Source organism: Emydura macquarii, unplaced genomic scaffold, assembly GCF_026122565.2.
Source record: "Emydura macquarii macquarii isolate MOO-44397 ecotype Brisbane River unplaced genomic scaffold, CSIRO-AGI_Emac_v2 contig_554, whole genome shotgun sequence".
NCBI lineage: Eukaryota > Metazoa > Chordata > Testudines > Chelidae > Emydura > Emydura macquarii.
The window spans coordinates 11,843,864-11,867,547 of record NW_027130691.1 but is presented as its reverse complement, the minus strand read 5'-3'; the positions used below and the strand labels follow the sequence as shown (position 1 = coordinate 11,867,547).

Below are 23,684 nucleotides of genomic sequence, written 5' to 3'. Positions count from 1 at the left end.
TTTTTTTTTAACATCACCCCTGCATGGCTTGAACACGTCCTTCCAGGACTCGGATAATAAAGTCACAGAGAAAGCAATTTTGCTCTTGACATGTATCTACCCTCCAGGGAATTAGGTCCCTACTTCATGACGACACAGAGAGGTGACCTGCAGGCACCTGAAATGCTCAGGTACCATAATTGCGACATTCGTCCAATAAAAGGCTGCCGTCCTTTCTTTCATTTCCCCTGTCTGTCCTGCAGAGGAAGAGATGCTGCTGCTGAACTATTTTTCTTCCCCTTCCTTTCTCTGTATTAATCATTTCCGTCTTACAGTCACCGCTGCGGATAGTCACTCTTCTTTCTAATAAATGGCTGCTGTCGGATTTCTGCAAATGTAGCAGATCCCTTCTGTGCTGCCCTCTCCCTGCACTTCGTCTCATGTACCTCCCCAGGGACCAGGCTGTCACCTACAGATGATGAAGGGCCTCTTCTTCTTGGCCTGAAGATTACACTTTGTACTTGCCACAGACGACACAATACACGATTCCTTTCCCCGGTCGCCCTCCAAACAGCTTCCCGGGCCTGGTAACGTCCCTTGGTGATTTGCTGGGAGTTGGCTGCAGATTAGTTTCCTATTCGGTTCTGATTCTACCACTGGAGGAGAGAGTACCGGGGATCCTTCCTCCGTCCGTCCGTCCCACCAGCAGCCTGTGCAGAGAGCCCTATCCTGTCGCTCTCCCAGTGGAGTGCCACGTGCCCAGACACGCTACCCGCTAACACAGCGATTTCACCACAGATCCTAGTCTTAGGGCACAGGCACACAGGCAGGGCGCACTCCACTCCCGCCTTCTAGCCCCACGGAAACCAGCTCAGACCCCACTGGCTGCATAGCCACTGTGCCATTTATTTGCGGTCCCTACACCGATATCTTCTCGGTCCCACGCAACAGTACTATTTACAGGATCCCCTGGGCTTTCGGCCCTCTCCTCAGCAGCAGAGGCCTCCCGGCTGTGGGGCCCGGGCCCGGGACCGGGCTCGGCTAACACCACTCGCTTCTGCTCTCTCTCTTCTTCTCCTCCTCTCAGCACTTCCTTCCTGTGTCTCTTTATCAGTCTTGACCTGAGGGGCTAATTGGCTCATCAGCTCACCCAGCCCACTGGCCTGATTAGCTAATTACCTTTAATTACTTCAATCCGCTTTCTCTGGGGAAACAAACGGGTGTCAGGATGATCAGAGTGCATGTTCGCCTGTTAACTCCCTGCATCTTTCACAGACTAATATGTTTATTATGGCAGGCCTCAGCCCAGGTCAGGGCCCCCTTGTGCAGGAGGATGGGTGGCCTTGTGAGTAGGGAACTAGCCTAGGACTCAAGAAAACAGAGTTCAGTCCCCTTCTCTGGCAAAGGTTTCTTGGGTGACCTTGGGCAAATCACTTAGTTTTTCTGTGCTTCAGTTCCCTCTCTATGAAATGGAGTTATCAGCACTATACCTCCCAGGGGTTTTCTGAGGTGCTCAGATACTATAGTTCAGGCTAGGCACTGCACACACCCTTAATAAGAGGCAATCCCTGCCCTGAAGAGCTTGCTGTCTAAATGGACAAAGGAAATAGTATATCCCTAATTTTCCAGAGGCACCAGAGATTAAGTGACTCAGCAAACATCACACAGAGCCAGGATCTGACCCCCAGATCTCCTGAGTTCCAGTGAATTAAGCACAGCACTACCCTTCTGCTCCCTGGGAGACAGCGCTGTATGCTTCACCCTGGATTGGTCCCAGCAGTACAGCGCCCTCTGCCCTCCCTTTACATTACTGGGAGAACCCACCTCCCCAGCAGAGACTAGGCAGAATGAAGACAAGCTGGAGAACCCCTGTGCTATTCAGGAAGAGCAGGGGGGATCATTCAGAAACTAAAGCTCTGTAATAGACTTAAAGATGTAGCGTTTTTGTTTCCCGGGAGGAGGAGATTAATGCATTAACTGGGAGCCGTGAAGGGGAATCTAGAAAGAAAACATTAGCCATTCAATTCTGGAAGCTTGTGGGGACAGGAATTTATGCAGAGGGCAAAGTTAGACACATTTCTTGAGTGGCAAGCCCGCTGTTATTGAGGGAGGCAAGTGATCAGATAAAGTGTGAGGGCCACACAGAATTTCTCTCAGACATTCAAGTGCATGAAAAGAGGAATAAAGAGGTTGACAGAGGAGGTTTGTGATGGCAGTTGGCAATCAGAGAATCGCTTTCCCTGAGGTACAATGCCATGTCTGCCAGCCAGTAAATTTGCAGGATCAGAGGATATCCTGTCACCAGAAGATTAACTACTGTGCCAGCTAATAATTATAATCCTTTACACTTAAAATACTCCCCATGGAAGCTTGCACAGAGTGACAAAAAGGACAGCTGCTGGCAAATTGGAAGGACAGAGGAGCACGCTTTCATGGACTGAGGATGCAGGAATGAGCAAACTCGCACCACATTACTGTGGGCGCCAACTCAGTGACTGCGAGGAGGGTGTGTTGCATTAAATGGCATTTTCAAGAGCAGGCCAGCCAGTTGGCTTGACACTTCACACCGTGTCAGGCAGAGATTCCTCACTGCAAAGGAGAGAGGGCTGGCTTGATGTGGAAGCGATTAGCCCTGACTGTGTAGTAATAACTGGGAAAATACCCTCCGTGTGCATGTAGTGTTAGAATACACAGCTATGGAGGAGATCCAAAGGGGGCTGCACTGCTACTGATGCAATTTTTTCAGGAGTAAAGTGAGTGAGTTTGGCTGGCTCTGGGATTACTGCAGAATAAAGAAATACTTAGCCTTTATACAGCCCTTTGCAAACGTTAACTGATTAATCCTCACAACCCCCAGGAGGCAAGTATTACTATCCCCACTTAAGCGAGATTTAGTGATTGTCAGCATCAAAGAGTGATCCTATGTCAGAGGTGGGATCTGAACCCAGGGACCCCTGACTGTAGATCTGCACTCATACCATTTCTCTCACCTTGTATAAATCAAATGAGGCAAAAAATCTGCAAGGCTGAAGATAAAACGAGCCTTGAAAGAGATCGTACAAGATTCCTGTACTCCTCAGAGGCCTCTCATTACCAACGCTGACAGTTCTTCCCAAAGGCAGATCCCATATTGTCCTGCTAGGATCGGAACTGCTGCGTGATGGGCAATCTGGATTCATATCAGGACGGAGTAGAAGGAATGCACTTTCCCTAGTTCACACTGCTGCACAATAACAGAAGGGGGACACCGTTTGAGACTCTGTAAACAAAGACTGCATTCTCGTTCCATATAGAGCAGCTCTCATTTACCAGTCTGAGTTAGAATGACAGATTCTTCTAGGCACAACAATCCCAAACTTCCTGGCATGGAAGCAGAGATTCTGGATCATTAGTGAAGCCGCACATACCTATTTGATGTCTTTGCAGTTTCCACAAGAGGGCGCCAACACAACACCAATAGAGATTTGTTCACAGATCACTTGAAGGATTTGGAAACAATCGTTTTCCCCCCTTTGACACAGATGCAAAACCAGCAAAGATTTCCTTGAGATGGATCCAAAATCCTTCGGCCCGGCAGAATCCCAAGGGGCTAATTCAGAATGTGGCTGTGACTGGACAGCAAGCAAAGCTGAAGTTTACCTATATGGATTCAAGTACAGTGTGCAAAAGGCAGATAAGGTCCTGAAAATATTTAGTCTATAGTTAACCATTTTGGTGACAAAGGGGAGGATCCACAGAACACAGCCCACTGGAAACAACCAGGCTGCCTCTATATGGGATGCAGAGGGGTATGGCATGGAAGGAGTTAAGCTATGTTTTGCAAGGTGAAGAACCACAAGAGACAAAGATCAATTGGGCATTGGTTTGAAGACCCTCTCTGCCAAGCTCTACCTTCTGGGGGAGCCTTCACTTCACACCTTCCTTCACTCTGAATAAAGAGCCTGCAATGGGAATAACTGTCTGAACACTACCAACAGCAGTGTATTTCCAGGGCAAGCCAGCCCAATCCACATGATCAACCTTCTAATGCACATTATGGCTGCGCAGCTGGGATGACTGTCACAAAACAAAGCTAGGGCACTGGACTTCTTTGGTAGTAAAGCCTGGACAAATGGCACAGCAAGTCCAGTTCAGATGGCAGGCCTGCGCTGGCCTGAGATCTTATTCGCGGCAGTTAGCAAAGGCATGTTTATTGCAATGTTAATTTAAGGCGTCCTGCTCTGCAGCCTTTTGTACATTTTGCACTTGTCTGCTCTACACTGGCTGCTAAATGAGTCAAAGTTATCTTGATACTCAAATGTATATTTCTATTTCAAGGGTTAGTGCATTGCTTATTTTTAAAGCAATTCATTGCATTGCAATGTGATTATCTCCCAGTAAAATGTACAGTGTGTTATGTTTCACCATGCACAAAGAAATACTTTCCCAGTTTGAATTACATTAATAGAAGAAAGAAACAAGAACAAAATCTCCACGAGAAAGCACAGAATAGGTCTCCTGGCACTGAGTGTTCAATACAACATGACTGCTGAGCTCTAGCTACCCTCGATAATGGCCCCATTACCACAGAATTTGAGCACCTCGCAATCTTTTAATGTATTTATTCTCTCAGTACCTCTGTAAGGTAGGGCAGTATTGTTATCCAGATGGGGAACTGAGGTACAGAGAGGATACATGACTTGACTATGGCCACATAGGAAATCTGTGGCGGAACAGGGAATTGAACCTGGGTCCCTAACCACTAGACTTTTCATGCCAGGAGAGTGCACAGGAATTTAAAGGTGCATTAAATACAGAAGTAAAAATGCATCTGAGCATTCCAGCTGATCCTCTGCAACAAGGACCCCTTTGCTTATTTGACACGTTTTCATTTCCCAGGAGAATTCTGATGTCCACAGATGCACTGATACAGCACAAGCATGAAAGTGAAACACAGAGCACAGCATGGTGACGGGAGCAGAGTTATGTTGGTACGGTGGGGTGCAGCAAAGACCTCTTGCAGCTGACGGGAACGCTCTGGAGTTATGAGTACAACAGTCACATAAGGTGCCTATTTGTGAGTCAGCTGAAGGTACACATGTTTGAGAGGTGGCTGCATGAGGAGGGATTAGGAGAGGGACCTAAAACGATGGCCTTGTCTACACAGGGAAACGGAACGACATAGCTGTTCTGGAATAACTCCGTGTGAGGATGCTTTGCCAGAATAGCTAAATTATTCCAGCATAGTTATGCTGGTCAATTTCCCCAGTGTAGACAAGGCCGAAGGGATGTAAGCTCTTTGGGAAAGGAACCGTCATTTTGTGATATGTATTCAGAGTACCGAACCCAATGAAGTTCCGATGCATTATTGGATCTCTGGGTGGTATTTGCATTAGAGGCAAAAGTCTAAAATGGTGCCTGTTCAAATAGCTGCCACCAAGATACAGCTTGTTCCGGCATATGGTCAAACTATGAAGCACAAACTTTTTCAAGTTCTTGCTGCTGCCTTTTTGAAAACATCCGTGCAGGGTAAAGGAGAGGCAGATGGAGCCGCTTATCTGGGGAAATGGCTTCTTCTTCAGTTGATTGATGGCCCCAGGGAGATCCCCAGTGCCCCCTGGCATAGTGTTATGGTGAGGCAGATGGACTGAGCTGTGGAAGTCAAGCAGTCCTGCAGTTTTGTTAATTTACTGCATCCTCAGCCACTGAGAGAACAAGGACTAACGTAACATTGACTCATGGAAACATTTAAGCTGGGAAGAGCTATGGGCCTGAATAGACAAAATCCACAAATAATAGACCAACAGAGGAGTGTAGCCTAAAAGAGAGGGCTCAGCATGACAGATGGAGTTTACACAGCATGTGGACAGCAGTGGTTGGCACTGATTTACACAAGACTTGCATGTGTTTAATCCGCTGATCTATACATGTGCAAAGGGTAAACACAGCTGGTTTAATCTTGCTATATACTTAATACAAACCAGACATTAGCACAATAAGGACACCACTTTACCACAAGGTTGAACAAACATGGCTGTAAACTTCCTTTGAGACAATTTTGTCTGCCCCCCTGTGCAAGGGGTGAGGGTCAGGAGCCCATATCACCTGTGTGCCACGAAGCCCAACCCTGTTGCAGTGGGGGGTCCCTGTGTATATACCTGGGTTTGGAGCAGGGCAGGAACAGCAGATCTGCTGCTACATTGACCCACCAGCCTTTGACCTCAGTGGCATGGGCACAAGTTTGCAGAGACCTGTTCCACAGCAGGGATTCTGCAACTACCACTCTACAATTTGGGGGAGGCAGGAGCATGAGGGGTCCCTCCCCCTGGCCACCAAGAAACTTCCTGCACGAAGTCTGCCTGCTCAGGCATGGTTTGTGTGTGTCCGTCCGCAGGTGGGAAGGGGGGCTGTAAAGAGTTCAGTCCGTGCTCTGTGATATTCTAAAGGTGCCAGATGCCAAAGTGCAGACTTAAATGTCCCATTGCACTCCAGCTTGGATGTATGGCAACCAAAAGGGAAGAGTTATCCAAATCACATGCGTGCGTGCACGCACACACACGGGATGTAAAATGCAATGGTTAAATAGTTAATGGCATCTCACCATTAAGACTAATACGTATCAGTTAGCTGGCGGTGCGGGGGTTAGCCGGCGGCACAGGCTCTCCGTCTCCATGGTGACGGCGTCAGGCCCCAGCAGAGGCGGCCATGCTGCTGCTGCCGCCTGGAGAGGCCAAGACCCTGGTGCAGGCGCTGTGGAGCACCCCGCTGCGGAACATCAGGGACCATGGGTCCAAGATGGGGGGTCCCCCGGAGAGCCAGCGTAGGGCGCTACCTGGGGGCTGAGGGAAGGGGACAGGGTGTGGGAGAGACACAAAATTGTATCAGTTAAACGATATAATTTGAATAGTTTAAACGGTTACCTTTTGTAACTGATATTTACATCCCTAACACACACACTAGTAATAAAGATAAGTGAAGCACTTTAAATTTAGGAACAAACAATCAAATGCACAGCTACAAAATGAGGGATAACTGGTGATGTGGTTGTACTGATGAAAAGAATCTGGCGGTTATGGTGAATCACAAATTGAATCTGAGTCAACAGTGTGATGCAAGTGCGAAAAAGGCTAATATAATTGTAGGTTGTCTTAACAGGAGTGTTGTACATGAGATATGGGAGGTAACTATCCTGCTGTATTCAGCAGTGGAGAGGCCTCAGCTGGAGTGCTGTGTCCACTTCTCGGCACCACACTTCAGGAAAGATGTGGACAAACTGGAATGAGTCCAGAAGTGAGCAACAAAAATAATAAAAGATTTAAAAAACTTGTCCTATGGCCATGTTTAGTCTTAGGAAGAGATGACTGAGGAAGGGACCTGATAAGTCTTCCAATATGTTAAGGACTGCTATAAAAAGGAAGGTAATCAATTGTTCTCCATGTCCACTGAAGGTAGGACAAGAAGTAATGGGCTTAATCTGCATGATGTGAAATTCAGGTTAGATGTTAGGAGAAACTTTCTAACTGTAAGAATAGTTAAGTTCTGGAGTGGTCTTCCAAAGGAGATTCTGGAATCCCCCTCACTTGGAGGTTTTAAAGAACAGGTTGGACAAACACCTGTCAAGGATGGCCTAGGTTTACTTCATCCTGCCACAGGGAAAGGGGATGAACAAGAGGACCTCTTGAGATCCCTTCCAGCCCTACATTTCTATGATTTCAGGCCCTCCTACAGGAATGATCCATAAGACTAGGAATCACACGCCCTGTTCCATCACATCGCTGTGAAAAGAGATTCAGTGTTGGTCTTGTGTTTAGTCAGCTTCCCTCGTGTGTCATATTGGTTTCTCCAGCTCGCTTTAGAGAAAGGGATCCTGGGCTGCTCAGCTTGAATTCAGTCTCTTCCTGCTCATTTCCCTCCTGGCACGTGTAACACTTGGCCTAAGATCATTCTTCACAACAGCGGGATAACTCATGCCACACAACCATGGTGAGGTCACTGTTTCTATTACAGAGGCCTATTCTCAGGTGCCTAGAAATCAGCCATAAACACAAACTGAGCACCAGCTTCCCAGAACAGTCAAAGTCAGAACAGGCCTGACTTTCAGAGGTGCGGAGCACCTGCTGTTCTCATTGACTGCAATTTTAGCTGTAGGTGCTTAACACTTCTGAAAGTCTGACCTGGATGTTTTTAACAGGCATAGACTTAAGTAAAAACAACTGAAGTCTGCTCATTTAGAGTAATTTTATTACTCATATAGTAACCATGAAAACAACAACAGTGATCATTATCCCAAGTCACTCCTGTTATTTTAAGGGGGATAGAAAAGAAGGTCTAAATAGCCAAGATATATAATCCTGCAAAGTGAATGTATGGTGACTGCCTTTCATTCAGGGTTTCACTTTGCCTAGATGCAATGCTTTGATCATAAATCATCATATACACAATGAACTATCCCAATCTCCCAATGCGGATTAGGGAGATGATACACCTTGAAAGTTTTCTAGCTCAAGGGATGTGACTGATTGGTGCACAGGCTGGTGGGACTGGCCAGTCATTCTGGGGTTTGGGGAAGACGTATACATCTGCCTACTTGTCTAGTGATGGATTGAGCTGTCCCCTAAACCAGACGCATTTCATTGGGAGGAATCCTCTAAGATTAAATGCTTGCTGGAAGACGCAGCTAGATCCTGGAAACTCAGATTACATGTTGAATGAGAAGAGCAGTTTGTCAGGTCAATGATTCCTCTCTTCCTCTGAAGCATCATGCTGGTCAAAAACTCGGCACTCAGGATTTCACATTTGGAGAGAGGTGATATTTTAGACGTCTGTATTTGGAGGCCTTGAATTCAAGAGCCTGTCCCTCTTGGATGTTGTATGGGAACTCTCAACTGGCACAACATATTTTTCCCTCTTTTAAACTATCTGGACCATGCAGGACACTGATGGAATCATCTCGATACTGCAGTGTACTGGAAATGTCTAAATAGAGAATAATTGGCAGCCACATTAATCATTCTTCTGTTGAAGTGTGACATGCATCCACACTAAGAGGAAGAACTAGCGAGTTTTGCATTTTGTTGCTGATGATAGCAATAGCAGCTGTTGTCTATCTCAGAAATCTCCTGGGTGAAGCCTGAAGTGTAAATTGCTGTGGCGTTAATAAAATACTGTCTAAAAAACAAACCCCACCAGCCTCTCTAGCTGTGTTTTTACACAAAACATGCTGTTGACTCCCAGATGCATCTGTTAGGGATTTCCCTTTCGCAAACCCTATTTACTTTGTTTGGCTTTTGAACAAAAAAGTGTATCAGTGACATGAAGGGTGGGACAGTTCTGACTGTATGGAGTGGTAAAGAGCAGTGGGGAATTTACAGAAGAGCAGCAAAACAGAACAAAAACAAAACAAAAGCCAATTTAATGCAGAGAATTTATTAAAGAAGCAAAGACGCTTCTCGAGTTGCCTTGCTGACTGTCATTCTGTAAGTGACCGTGCTGATGGGAAACTAAAATCTGCCCCCCCCAAAAGCAAACATAATAACGTGGTAACAATCTAGCACTGTACAGCAGGAGTTTACAGCCTTGCTGTAAAATACACAGCCTTTGGAGAACACATCGCAGTTATCTTCACCGCCCTCTCAGGAATAACGCCAGTTCTCCCAGAACGATGGCCAATTCCAAGCCACTTATGAGCTAAATAGTAGAATGTATTCAGCTGCCATGAGCTCTGGAAAACATTCAACAAGAGGAGCTGATTTGGGCTCCCCAGAAGATTCGGTGGGATGAGGACTCTTCCAATTGTATTACACGGCAGGGATACAAGATGGTTATGTTCAGTAATAGTCAAGAGATGGGACCAAGTCAGAAAGTTAGAGTCCAAATCCCACCCCTGAATCCCCATGTTTCAAGGGCGTTTGGGTCTGGAGACTTGGTTGGGATACATCTCTAGTCATCAGAACCCTGACAAGAACACACCCTTCTATAGCAACTTTTACCAAGAGATCCCAAAGCACCTTAGTAACTACAGGAATTCAGTACCTGCCACGACACGTTCTTCAATGGTCAAGTCACTTTTGTGCACAAGCGGAAATATTAGTATCAGTGTCCTGGCTAAATGACAATTTGAGAAATTCCCCCTCCAGTCTGAGCTAGGTATGCGGTCTTTCTCGTCCTAAATGGTTGTGGGGTCCTCCTGGGCACTGGTAAGCAGCAGCCATAGCACGTACTGAATTTATGAATGCGTACAGTTAGGCCTTCAGTTTTACACCTCACCTGAATGACTGCAGCTGACCGACAGCGAGACGTTGAAGAGGGATCCATTGGCACCTATGCAATGAAAGCTTGAGAGCTAACAGTAGAGTCTGATTCATTACCGTGCATGTATTGTGGAGTGAGCTGTACCTGCCAATTACAGAGCATAACTTTTCAGACCAGCGTGCCCAGCACCTTCCTTTAAAAGAGAGTTCCCTGTGTGTCTCCTCTCTCCACCTTATACCACCCTTCCTTTACCCCATTCAGACCCAAGCCTAGAGCATTGCAGGTGGTGAGTTCACTGGATCGCTCTGGGCCAAATGTTCCTTTCAGATCTGCACTGGAACTCTCGGGGAAATGTAGTGCATTAAGAAAACCAATGGTTGTAGTAGCCTCTGAACTTAATTTTTGATCCGTTGGCAACTTGCCATCTCCAGGGCGAAGAATCCCCTGTAAGAAACAATGAATCTCCCAGTGATGGGATATACAGACTCCCAAGAGGGGCTGGTTAGAAGAGGGTTACCCATCTTCCTCTGGCTAGACAGCAAGCCACAGTTGCCTGGCCTGGTCTACTTGAGGGACAGGCTCCGCCAACTGACACAGAAATTAAATCCCTCTTCCACCAAGAACCTGCAGCTCCCTGAAGTCCAGGGGGAGTTTTGAGTGCTTTCTCATGTCTTCAGCTGAAGCCAGCCTGGCATCCTGTCTTTGCTTTGCACTTTGGCTGAGGGATGCCCTTGGTATTTGGGTCTTGAAGAAGCTGGACATTCTGTCCACTGACCTTTCTACTTTACAATACAGACCAAGAAAGGGTGTTTAAATCCCACCCTAAGAGGCCAAATTCTCTCCTGCTCCAAATGGCCTGTAAGGCCTCCATGACAGAGAAGTGAGAATGATCTGCATTGGGCCCTATGCACCAGGGACCTCTGATACCAGGCGGCGTTTGCTGACAGCTGCCTCTTTCTTCAACCGAAGCTGCAGAATCACCTCATATGGGAAAGTCTGCTAATGCCAGCCAGCCACATTTAATCAAACTAGCAATTCATCTCATGTGACAACTGGTCTGTTTAAGCCCCAGCTGTAGGTGATCTTGTAAAACGTGCCTGGACGTAGAATAAATTGAGCATGCGGTGTCATAGAAAGCCTGGGCTGTCAGCTGTTCTTCAATGGCTCTGCGTTACACAAAAAGGAGATGTCGTTTTGGTGTTGGTTACATGACAAGATGATACAACTCAGATGCATCCATCACCTTCGAGCAAGGGCTCATGACATTGACAAGATGGCTTTCATGTACCCAAAAGATCAATATTGTCAGGATGAAATAACATGTCAGCTGATATGAAGAACTCAACCCCGTCGCTGCCAGTTAACACACAGGAACACTCTCTCTCAAAATAAAATCATCATCATCATCATATAAAATAAATAATTATATTGCCACCCGCTCAATCACATTATTTGGACAGGTCTTGCCTTGAACTGTAGATCACCTCCCGATTTAAATTACTTTCTGCATACAGGGTTTATTCTGATCTGGAAATTCCTCTTCTATTATACTAAATCATCATGGCTAGTCAAACTGTCAGAGTCTCACCCGAAGACGGTGTTCTTTGGTGAACTTCAGTATTTACTCCTTGTTTTCCATCTCAGGTCTCTTCCCTGAATGGAAATGTTATCAAATCCAATTTCACACTACATTCATTTATAACTCTCCAGTCCTGCTTGACTTCAATGGTTTCTTCTCCTCACCCCAACACTTCTGTGCTAAACCTTTTGTTTCTTACTGGAGTTAACTTTGTGTGTTTTTTCTTTTGTTTTATATAACATCAAATCTCTTAATTCTCTGACCCAGAAATCAGAGACAATACTCATAAAAATCTGGGACAAAGAACATACACACAGATGCAGACATCAGGAAGAGCTTCTGAAACTCCCAAATCTATCTATTTAAAGTGATTTTGATTAAAGAAAGCATTTGCAGGAAAACTGTTACTGTCAGGCCACGGGTTGTTTTCTGAGCTTCCAAATCATCCACTTCCAAGCGCAGTTCTACTCTATAAAATTGTTTTTAATTTTTAAAAAAATGGTAGCATAGTGCCCCATGTCTGCCATCTCTTAATGATTCTAGCACCAGATGTGCTTAATTTACTAGGGAGGATTTTTTTCCCCTAGTGCCAGCCCTGTGAAGTCAATCAGGAATCTGAGAGTCAGTCTGGGTATTTTCCATTTCCTTCAGCATCACTAATGTCCTTTAATGGATTGGTAGAGGTGTAACTAACTGGAACTGAGTTAGGAGTGCTGTTGATGATGTGCAAGGTGTTATAGGATTCTCTCTGAGCTGCGTTGGCTTTGCAAGGCTAAGCAGAGTAAAATCTTCAAGCCACTCGAGTCAGTAGATCTACCTCTGACTACAGGAGATGGAAATCTGCCGAGTCAGAAGGTGCTGTATTTTACATACTCACTTTCCACATTAAATTACAATTGAATGAGGGAGAATGGCAAAGAGCTGGAGGAGACAGAGAACTTTCTAATTTAAACAACAACTGACATGGATACGGCAACTTCCCAAAATGCTGTAGGAAAAGTTAACATGCATGTATGGAAGTGCAGCCATCACGTGATCCAGGGCAATGAAAGACATGGAAATTTTAGCCCGGGAAGCAGGGCAAATCCCATCTCTTCTAAAAAGGGCCAGGGGATTAGCCACACCACACAACGCAAGCAGGACGTTGGCTGGGGAGGGCTTATCCAAAAGTCTCCTCTGCGCGCGCACGCACCAGAATGGAACTGCATTTATCTCCACTGGGGAAAGACTGAACTGACCCTGACAGAATTTTAAACCTGTGATCCCAAGAGTCCAGCGGACAGATTCAGAGGCGATGTGTAAGGTGGTATCAGTTACACATGCATAAGTGCCTAGGATGATATAATTCACAATCCAAAGGGGCAGAGCAAAGCATAAATTAATAGCACAGTGTGTGCTGGGAAGAACTGGGTGGGTTCTATTTTAATTTACACCTTCCTACACCTCCTGTTTGCTGCTTTTCCAACTGAACCTGTCTCCTCCAGCCCTTCTGTGTGTCAGTTACACTAACTCAGACTCTCTTAGATGCCACTGGCCAAGGCAGAACTTACACCACTACACGGCATCCAGATTTGGCCCTTGGTGTTTCAAATTCAATGCTCAAGACCAAAAATAAAGACCCGAGAGAGACGGGCAGGGGAGGGGGTGAGTCTAATTAATACCCATCGAGATCCCTTCAACAGAACAGCTGGAAAGCTGCCAGAGCCATGGCTCCCCATGCTGGCTTGGAACCATTACTAAAAGCAGAGTCTCATTATACTGAGTAATTTAGCTTAACCACCACCAGTAATTCAAACGGCTGGGCCCACAATAGCGACGGAGCACAGGACTAAATTGCATTACAGTATCTGAGGGCTGATGGTCTCCAATTTAAAAAGGAAGTCGCAGTTCTAACCAGCCAGAGTGTTAATACCAGATTAAATGCACAGTAGCCGGTCTGCTTGAACATTCCCAGCCAATCCTTTGTCAAGCTAATGTCATTTGCACTGTACCTTGGCTTCAGGAGGTATCTTAAAATGTAGCCAAAGTCTGTATTTTTACACGGAAACATAACATTCTTGGAAGAAATACTTGGAACCTGGAATTGCCAATATGACTAGCCAAAGAGAAGCAGGAATTACAATGGCAGGGGAGGCCAAGCAAAGATCTTTCCCTATATGTTGTTAGATTGATCAAGATTGTTTTGGATCTCCCAGGGGTTTTGTCCTGGAAGATTTGCCAGTTCAGGATAGAGCCCTAACTCACGTGACTACGCTATACTTTTCTATTAGCTGTGACAGCAGATCAGGACGACATTGATTTCTTCTACTATGAACTATAGACTATTTCTGTGCTAGTGTGGATGGGTTTTCTTTAAATGACTAGCCATCCCAAGCTCTGGATCATAAAACGAATGTGCCGCGGAGACAGTGCCACCTGTAACCTGCATTCGAATGCAGCAACACAGCAAAAGTGTGTATCTGCTGTGCAGGGAAAGAGGTGCTTGGCAAAAGGAGGAAACAACTGATGTCTGACGGTGACAGCCACAGAATTGCTGCTGCTGTGCGATCTGCCTGAGCAGCTCTGAAGTCAGACTGGTCTTTTCAGAGACAAAGAACCAGTCCCTTTCCCATGCTCTCTGGCGCAGATTTTACTAGTCAACCCTGTCCCCATAGGAACTCCCTCTCATCCCCCCTGCCCTTTCTTCATCTCGTCCACAGAGAAACCTGTGTGTCCATTAGAGCCCTGCTGGGTGGAAGAGCTTTATAAAACACCGCCTGCTCCCTCCATAAGTGCACCCTTGTCATTCAGCTGAGAAGCAGGAACAAAGGAGTCCTGCCTGCCACAGGAACAAAGGAACACTTGGGGGGGGGGGGGGAGGGGAGGAGAGGGGGAGGGCGGTTAGTCCACGGCCTTCCGTTAATGAATGCAAATGCCTACATTTCCCCTGGAACAAATTCACTGGAAATAACAGAGGATGACACTGAATGAAAAGCGAAGAGAGAAAACTCTTTCCATAGGACAACTGATCGGGAGCGCCAAGGTCCAGTACAGCAGCCAGCGCAGGAGGCAGCTGTGACAGAACAGCTGGCCCCCTAGTTACAGGATTGTATGTTTTGGGAAATGGGATCAAGCCATTTCTCTCCAGAAGAGATCCTGCTGCAAAGCAGTTCCGGGAGCTACTGTTTAATGTGCTGCCCTGTAGCAGGTCCCTTATACGCACCCTAGTGACAGCAGTTTGACTGCAGCAGCAATGCCCCCGTCAGAATTTCTCTCTGCAGGAGAAACCTTGCTCTGTCAATCCAGTGCAAAGGCACTCATGTCCTGCCTTAACTCGTTACACATATTGTCCCAGCAGACAGCTTCCGTGAAGACTTTCCAGCATCCACAGCACATGAGAACACGGACTAGCTGCCAAGAGCTGGCTTTTAACAGCAAGCTAATTGTTAAAACAGCAAGATCTCAAATGTGTCTCCAGGTTCCCTTAGCATATAGGTTTACCAAGCAGGCCTTTATGGGAAACAAGGTTTGTAGCCAGATCTCTCTTAGGGCCCAATTCAAAGCCTCCTGAAGTAAAAGGAAATCTTGGTACTTGCTTTATTTCTAACAAACATCACATTTTTGCTTGAGTTATCCCAGAGGATCTCCCGGCAAATGACCACAGAGACGTGATCTGTGGACAATATATGTATATACTGTGCTTTAGACACTGCATCAGATATTGTCTTCTTCTCTTTTATATTTTTAAAAAGGGAGTGGGTAGGTCCAAAGGATCAGCGTCAAACTTCAGAAACAATCTCTTCACAATTTCAGTTCCCTCTTGCGGAGAGGTTAGCTAACGGTGAGTAATAATAATACAAATATTTAGCAACCAACCTAGATTCATGCATACTCCAGTGGTAATGATCATTTGATATCACACTGCTGTGGGCAGTACTCTAGCAAGCCCTGCTTTTGAATTACAGCCCTCTTTGGTTTTGCCAAAGTTTAATCTGGCCCCATATGACTGTTTTGTTTAAAGCAAACCAGTAGCAGTGCTAGACCGGAGCATCCAATTCACAATTCAGATTCACAATTTGGTTTTATGCCTTTGTCCACCTGGAAAAGCCTTTTAAGCTACAATTTGCAGAGGAGGGAAACATCATTTCAAACAGAACACCTCTGTTGACACTGTGCTGTATTTACTGCAGAGAGCTGCTGGAGGGATATGATTTGTCAAAGGTTAGTGGAGCTTTCGATCGCCATGGTTTCATGCTTCCTCATTTTCAAATATTTGGTCGAAATGCCTCACAGACCTTTAATTTCTTATTTGCTGCGTACAGTGGATGTCAACTAAATCTTCTTAAAGTGTCCACTTCAAACAGGGGTATTTTCCTGCCAGACCCCTGCAGAACTGCCTTCTCCTCGCTGCTGATTACTGGGAATACACAAAAGCCTTCTTTATATTCAGACTTCTGTTTAATTCTATCAGTGATGTCAAAGCCAAGGGGCCCGATCCTGCCTATATGCACAACTGGCCACGGGAGCTGCACATATTGGAATGGAGACGTCAGATAGAGACCTATTTTAGCTCATCAAGTGCATGCGCCCCTGCTTAAATGAGGATGGTTTTTAAAAAGTGGAGTACCCAGTAATTCGTCCCATGTGAGGAGCTTTCATCACATCACATCTATGCACGTTGTGTCTGTGAGGATCCCACAATTCACTGCCACAAAGCAGTCACAGGCACTGAATTGCAGCATCACTATGTGAATCCTAATGGGTCAGAGACACTCTGATTCAAGGAGAGTGGATTTCTATGTACACACATGGCAGCTGAGTATCATGAATGCACTTTGTAGCCAGTTTTCAATACAAGATCAGCTGCAAACAAGTAAATCTCATTGTGGTTTAAACGCTGCCATATTAAGTATTAAGCCATGTTAAGTATAGCAGCTCTCTCTCACTTAACGTTTAACCCATAGAGTTCCACATGGCACATACAATAGCAGGGGGGGAAAAAATCAGGTTGACGAGTTTACAGAACATGTTTGATTCAAATCTCTTGGGATGCAGCGTCCCCATTCATCTGCCACTTACATTAAATATTCAGTTCAGCTTTAACACTTGGGTAGAGGTGGCAGTTAATGCACAATGATCATGCAGCAGCACTTTGCTTTCACACCTGCTTTTTGGATGTCTCTCGTCCTAGGAACCGATGTGGACAAATCCCCTCTGGAGCATAAAACAGATGCTCAAGGGGTGGCTTGTGATTCCATCATAACACCTGGTTTTATGGCAAATAACAATGAAGTTCCTGGAATACTGTTTTGTTTAAACCACCCTGGTGAAATAACTCTGCTATGCAGAAAATTTCCCCTCACCTCTTCCTGGCAGCATGCCCAGGGGCAAGGTAGCATCTCAACAAGACGGCCACTGAATTTCTCGAAGCTTGGAAGGTCTGATCCAATTCCAGGATCTATCACCAAACATTCAGCTAAGTCCTAACTTTGCTGATACCAACCTGGAACTAACCCAGCTGTGTGGCTTTTTTCGTTTTTTGAAACGTCCCTTCTTTTACAGAGCCATCATATGCACAATAAACTTTTCTTTCTGCAAGAGAAAAGCCTTGTTCTCTCTTAGAGGGTGTAATGTTAAATTACCATGGAACTGGCAGCACATTGATCTAACAGGGGCAGTTCCTGTCATTAACTGCTAAAGAGATTTTGGTTCACAGCTGTAGCACTGAAGCAGAGCAAGTCCCTGGGATAGATCAGAGCACAGCAACCATGGCTGCAAAAACCAGCATGTACTTGAGTAGATCATTTCAACCAAATCCTCTGTTTGGATCTGATTTGCTGTAGCACCCATTGAGACGTGTAAGAGATTCAGCCTACATGGGATTTGTCCTACTCAGAATAAATATTTTCAGTATTATTATTTGGAGGTTGGCATTTATTTACATATTTTAATCCCAATCAGAACCGCCTCTCCTTAAACAAAAATCGGAGAGTCCTAGGTCAATCTTAGTCACACATGGCTTTAAAAACTCCATTCGGGTTACTAATGTTAATGGCCTGATCAATCTGCCCCGGTCAGAAACTGGGAACAGGTGATTGATTTCAGCCTGCAGATTGAAGGCTTGGGGAAAGTTCAAGCCTTGTCTGCCAAGCTGCACTGCGACCCCCACCCTCCAACAGCCAGGGTGAGCCCTTCGGGGGGGATCAAAGCTGCTCCTCCAGCCCCCCAGCTAACCAGCTCTTGGCAGACAACCCTCCAGCGTCCCTCCCTCCCCAGCCCCAGGCTCCATCCTGCTGGGAAGCTCCACGGTGCAATGGTCGCTCCAGAGGATGCAGCAGCCTGTTCCCCGGGGGGCGTTTTAACCCTCGCTGGACCACCCCAGCCCCAAGCAACACAATTCCTCCGCTGGCCCCGCCCAGCCCTTTTAGAGAGAGCGGGGCTTTTCCCAGTCCCCTGGGGGCGGACGGACGGAGGGACGGGCGGACGGACGGACCCCCCACACTGCACCCTGGAACGAGGGCGGAGGGAGGGGCCCCGCGTGGCGGCAACTTACAACGCCCAGGTGGGTGTCCTCGGCTGTCGGGGTCGGCGCGGCGAAGGTTTCCTGCCAAGCCAGCCAGAGGGCGACGGTCAGGAACATCTCCCGGGAGAAGGCACTCTGCCCGGCGCCCGCGGGCCACAGCGGCATCCCGCCTAGCCCGCCGCCGCCAGCCGCTGCCCCTCCGCGGCGAGCGGGCAACGCCGGGCTCCGGCGATCTGCGGGGGAACGGAGGCTGCGGGCGGCATCCGAGCGCCCGGCCGCCCCCTCCCCGCGGGCCGGCAGGGACAGGGCGGGCAGCCACCGCGCCGCGCTCCGGCCGCGGGGCTCCAACTTTCCCGGCTCCCGCCGCGCTCCAGCCCGTGCGCCCTGGGCTTCCCCCGCAGCGGCAGCAGCAGCAGCAGCCGGGGGGCGGGAAGTTGCTCCGGCTTCTGCCCTCCAGCCGCCCCGCGCTTCGCTCCCGGCTCCGCGCTTCCCTCCCGGAGCAGCGCAGCGGCCACGCACCAGCCGCGTCTGGCCGCGCAGAGCAGAGCAGAGCTGCCGCCTGGCAGGGAGGAGGGGCGGAGCTGCTGGCGGGGGAAGAAAGGGGCGGAGCTCAGGAGAGGGGGGCTGAAGGGGGAGGCAGGGAGCCGGAGGAGGGGGGCTGCAGGAGTGTCGTGTCCCCCCCCCACTGCCCTTTAGCCGCCGTCGGGGCTGTGAAGAAAAACACCCCCTCGCCCTAGCAACTTCCCTGCGCTTCTGGGCCCGGAGAAGTGTAGATAGTGTAGACTGTAAGGGGCTGTCCCTTCCTGGAGGTTTGTGCAGCACCTAGCACAGTGGGGCCCGATCCTGGCTGGTGCTGCTGTGGGCCCTTGTAGTAATAATAATGATAAATAAGGTTTGCTCAGGGCATGTGTTCCACTGAGTGTTGTAACAGAGCAAAGACACCGCAGAGGAAGGGAGATGGATTAGATAAGCAAGTATAAAACCTGTGTTCATCTGTCTAGAGAGAAAGACAGTGAGAGACACAGGCAGCAAAATGTTCAGTGCCCGGTATACCAGGTCTTATTTTTATGTCACCTACAGCCCTCAGCATGTAGTCTGTGTCTATTAGATAATAATGAGTTCCCCTGTAACCTATCAGATTAAAAACAATAATAATTTCTTGGGGAGGTAGCCTAGTCCAGCGGTAAGGGTACGGTGTTGGTAATCAACTCTGCCACTGGTCTGCTGGGTGACCTTGGGCAAGTCACCTCCCTGCTCTGTGCCTCAGTTTCCCATCTGTAGAAAGGAGAATGGTCCTGACGTCCTTTGGAATCCACAGCTGAAAAGATTAATATAGAAAGGAAGGATCCTGCTAGAAAAGAAAGATCTGTGCACTTCCTACTGGCTCATTTCCAAAGCCAGCTGTTTACAGAGGTAGGCATGTGTGGGGAGCTAGAGTGAGGAAAGTAGAAACAGGAATTGACTCTCCCTGGGGGAGAGTAACTTAAATCAGAACATGGGGTGGCCTCTCACTTGGATGCAACAGCTTCTGTTTTCTTTCTCTAGACAAAACGAACCACCCATGTTTCTGATGCACATGTACAATTTATTTTAATAATTTAAATTCTTGCAGGGCAGGAGATACTTGCCCCAGGCTAAACTCGTAAAGGGTCTTTTCAGCATCACTGTCTGCCTAGGATATATTTTATTTTCCACTCTTCAGCATCATGGCCCTTAGCACTGACAACCCACAGACAATGCTCTGAACTGTTGCAATGGCTGCTAAAGACAGTATATAGCTTCCCTGCTCAGATCTGCCCTTCTTTAGCGAGAGGAACAGTTACAAAACCAGCGGGGCACCCAAAATATACAGCCTGAGCCAAAGCCCAGTGATGTAAATGGAAAGTTTCCTGCCCACTGGGGTGGCCTCCCCGGACTTTTCCATCCATTCTCAATTCTCATCTGAGGACATAGGCCGGGGAGGAACCAGGGTCATGCCACAACCGCTTTTAAGCAGGTACCTGGAAAATAGGGTTGCCACCTGGCCAGTTTTTGACTGACGTGGCCGGTTTTTCTATTCTCTTGTCATCTGCTGATCAAGAAAGGTAATTTGCTGGGGTAGGGTTTGCTGCGTCCACGTGTGACTGCGTGAGCAGCAATCTTGTAACTAGCTGCTATGCCTGCCATGGCTGAGAGCACGCCACAGCTGGCACCTGGGTCCTGCTGTGCGTGCACAGTGTGCTGGGCCCTCACCTGCCAGCTGCTGAAATCAGAGCGGCTCCTCTCGGTGCAGGGGACTGGCCGGAAAACAGGACAGATCTGTTACCTGAGCGCAAGGCTCACGGGCACAGAGGGGTATGGTGAGAAGCAGGGTGGAGGCGGCAGGGGATCTTGGGCAGGGATGGTAGGGGGCTCTCCCAAGGGCTGGGACTTCTGGGAATGTGTATTGGGGCTCCTGGGCCGGGGGGGTTAGGCTGCTCTTGTTGGGGAGAGGGGGCACCTGAGAGTGGGAGAGGAGTCAGGTGGGGGAGGTACTATGACCATGACTATGAATTTTAATGTAACTCCGCAGCCCCCATCTCCAGACCTCCTTTACTTCTCCTTTGCCAATCATCCTCATTTCTCTCCTCCTCTGCTCATATTTTCTTTTCCATTTTTCACTTTTGTGACCGTATTGGTGGTGGTAGTTATGCTTAGCCTATGCAGTTATGCAGTTTATGAGACCCCAGGCACTGCATGGAATTATGTCTACGTCAGGGACATAACATACCTCGCCAAAACATACACCATTGCTAATTCCCCCAGCTGGGTATATCTCCTCACCCTTTGGTTCCTCTCCCTGTCAAATAGTTCCGCATTTCTGCCCTGGTGAGATTTCAGGGCTTGTTTAGGAGATGTGCTTACCCATCTCACGGCCCTTCCCCCCACCTTCTCCACTGTCTCCAGCACCTCCGAGGCCATTGGCTGTGTAGCTCTCACTACCTACTGTCTTCCCCTTGGATTCACTCCAAATTTGTTCAAACCAATTGCGGATTGATATTCACTCTTATGCCGAGAGCCTGCCAAGGCCTACACAACCCTGCTCTCCAACTTAAACTCTGCGTAAGCGCTGGGCAGACTGCACAGGGGGTGAAATTTCACCTGCATAGCTAAAAATGGACACTAAGTTATAGGCCAGCAAAGTGTCTTCTCCTCTTCCACTGAGGTCACAGGAAGCGCTTCCATTGACGTTAATCGGTCCAGGTTCAGGCGCACAGACACTCCAGCTATCTGACTTGGCAGGAAGCAGATTCACACGTGAATATTTAGACTGTCAATAATACTCAAATACCATGAAAGATGCTGTATCACATACACCAACTGGATCAGTTCTTCAAGGCCTCCAAGCCAATGAAGTCAGATTTTAATTCATGACACAGAGACAAGTCACAAGGCCTGAACACAGACTTCATAGGCTTGGGAGAGCTGTTGTTTCAACAGGCACCGCACCTTGGTCTGACCTCTAAACTCTGCCTCGCCCCAGAGAGGTGCCGTAGCAGCAGAGTGTGTGAGTACAGTTCATCTCAGATTGGCTTGAGTTTCATTGTGACAAATGGATTGGACGACTAAACAGTGGTAGGATGTTACAGCGTCTGCAATGAATTCTCCCTGGGAGCTGGGAGCTTGCCATACTCTTAAAGGGACAGATGGTACTGTGTGCCTGAGATCTCCAGATACTGCTGATTCAGGATGAAACGCTGCTGGGACAAAACAATAGTGCACATCAATATGATACCTTCAGTGCGTAAGGGATCACGTCATTCATCACTGACATGCAGCCCCTTCTGTGGGAGAATGGCAGCAGCTAGCAGCCAGGACTAGAATAATGCTGTGGAGAAGACGAGAGGGAATCTTGATCAAGGGGGTTAAAAAAAAAAAAAAGCCATGGGGTGTTTAATTTCCATGTCAATACATAGAAACCCTGGAGTGCCAGATTCCCTCCCCACTAGTAAACTGCTCCGAACTCACTGGGCCAGCTCAGTGACGTCAATGGCACTATGCTGATTTACACCAGCTGAGGATCTAGCCCACTATATCTACCTCCGAAGGGTGCAGGGCTGAGTTGACCCTGTTGGGATTCAGGATCGTGGCTGCCAGGAGTCTAGGAGTTTCACATGGCGTCTGAGCTCACTCTCCTATCTCCAGGGCTTTTCTTGCTAAAATGAAGTCCCAACCCCCAGTTCTCAAAGCTAGCGGCAAAAATGCCATTAGCTTCAATAAGAGCAGAAGAGCTTGAGTTCTAAATAAAGAAAAATCTATGGTGCATTAAGTTCTAGCCTGTTCTGTATTCTAATGTCTCCATTTCATAGTTCTCTAATTATTATTTTGGAAACTTGCCTAAATCCTTGTTATTACTTTGTGATTCTCCTTTCCCTACTGTCTCTCTTTCGGCGCCTTTTCATTTTTATCTGGTATCATATCTCTCTTCCTTTTGTTATTCTCTTTGAATCAATATCTCCTCCTCCTTCCTTTTTCTCCATTTTCTTTCCTTCCTTCTTGCCTCCTGCTGCTCTTCTTCTGTCTCAGCTTTCTTTCTTTCTGCTGGTGCTGCTCATCTCTGGGGATAGCCATGTTTCTCAAATCCAATAATTGTTGCATAGGACATGATTATAGACAGCATATTGTTTGCTTGCATCCAGAAGTCACAACTCCATGCAAAATTAAAAGGCCACCAATCAACCCCCCCCCTTGATTTCAAGTTGAAGAAGCATTATCTTGTGTGTTCGCTGACAGTCTGACATTGCTTAGCAACCTCATGTACAGTAATTTCCTGCTAAGTAGCTTAAGAATCTCTCTTTATCAGGAGTCACTTCACTTGGCAGTTGACACGACTCTGGGCAGCTCCAAATGATCCTTTGACAGGACACAAGGTCAATTCAAAAATACAACACTGGAGAAGTGTGACCCACGACACTAGCACTTCCAGTGATGTTAATATACTGTCGGATTTTGCATCCCTTACCTCGAGGAGAATCTGTGCTCACGAACAATGACATAGACATCAATGACGCCATGTAAATGCTCACTTACATAAATCAGGCTTGCAAAGTCTGGCCTGTAGCATGTGGATGGTGTAGGAGGAGAAAGATAGTCCAGGGCCTAAGGAGAGCTAGGGTTATTTCCAAGCTCTGCCGCAGGCTTCCTGCGTGACCTCGGAGAAGTCACTTAGTGTATGTCCACACTGCAACAAAACACCTTTGGGACCTTCCCCCTTTGCGGGGGTCTCCGAGCCCAGGCGCCAACGAGAGTCTGAGCGTCTGCACTGCATTTTTATAGCCCAGCAGCTCGAGCCCCATGGACCCAAGTAAACTGACCTGAGCCAGCTGCAGATCTTTTATGGCAGTGTGGATGTATCCTGAGGGCCTGATTTTCAGA

General features: G+C 47.4%; 1 protein-coding gene across 2 annotated transcripts in view; it reads right to left on the bottom strand.

Moving 5' to 3' along the window:
- MMP17 (matrix metallopeptidase 17) overlaps window positions 1-18,818 on the bottom strand; it is a 108,987-nt gene extending 90,169 nt beyond the window's left edge. The window contains exon 1 of one of the 2 annotated variants that reach the window (XM_067539767.1): window positions 18,321-18,818. In XM_067539767.1, coding sequence (XP_067395868.1) covers window positions 18,321-18,455 — 135 coding nt within the window. In that variant the 5' untranslated portion in view covers window positions 18,456-18,818. The remainder of the gene's footprint in view (window positions 1-18,320) is intronic. The other variant, XM_067539770.1, reaches the window with a different exon arrangement.
- Between the last annotated feature and the right edge of the window lie 4,866 nt (window positions 18,819-23,684).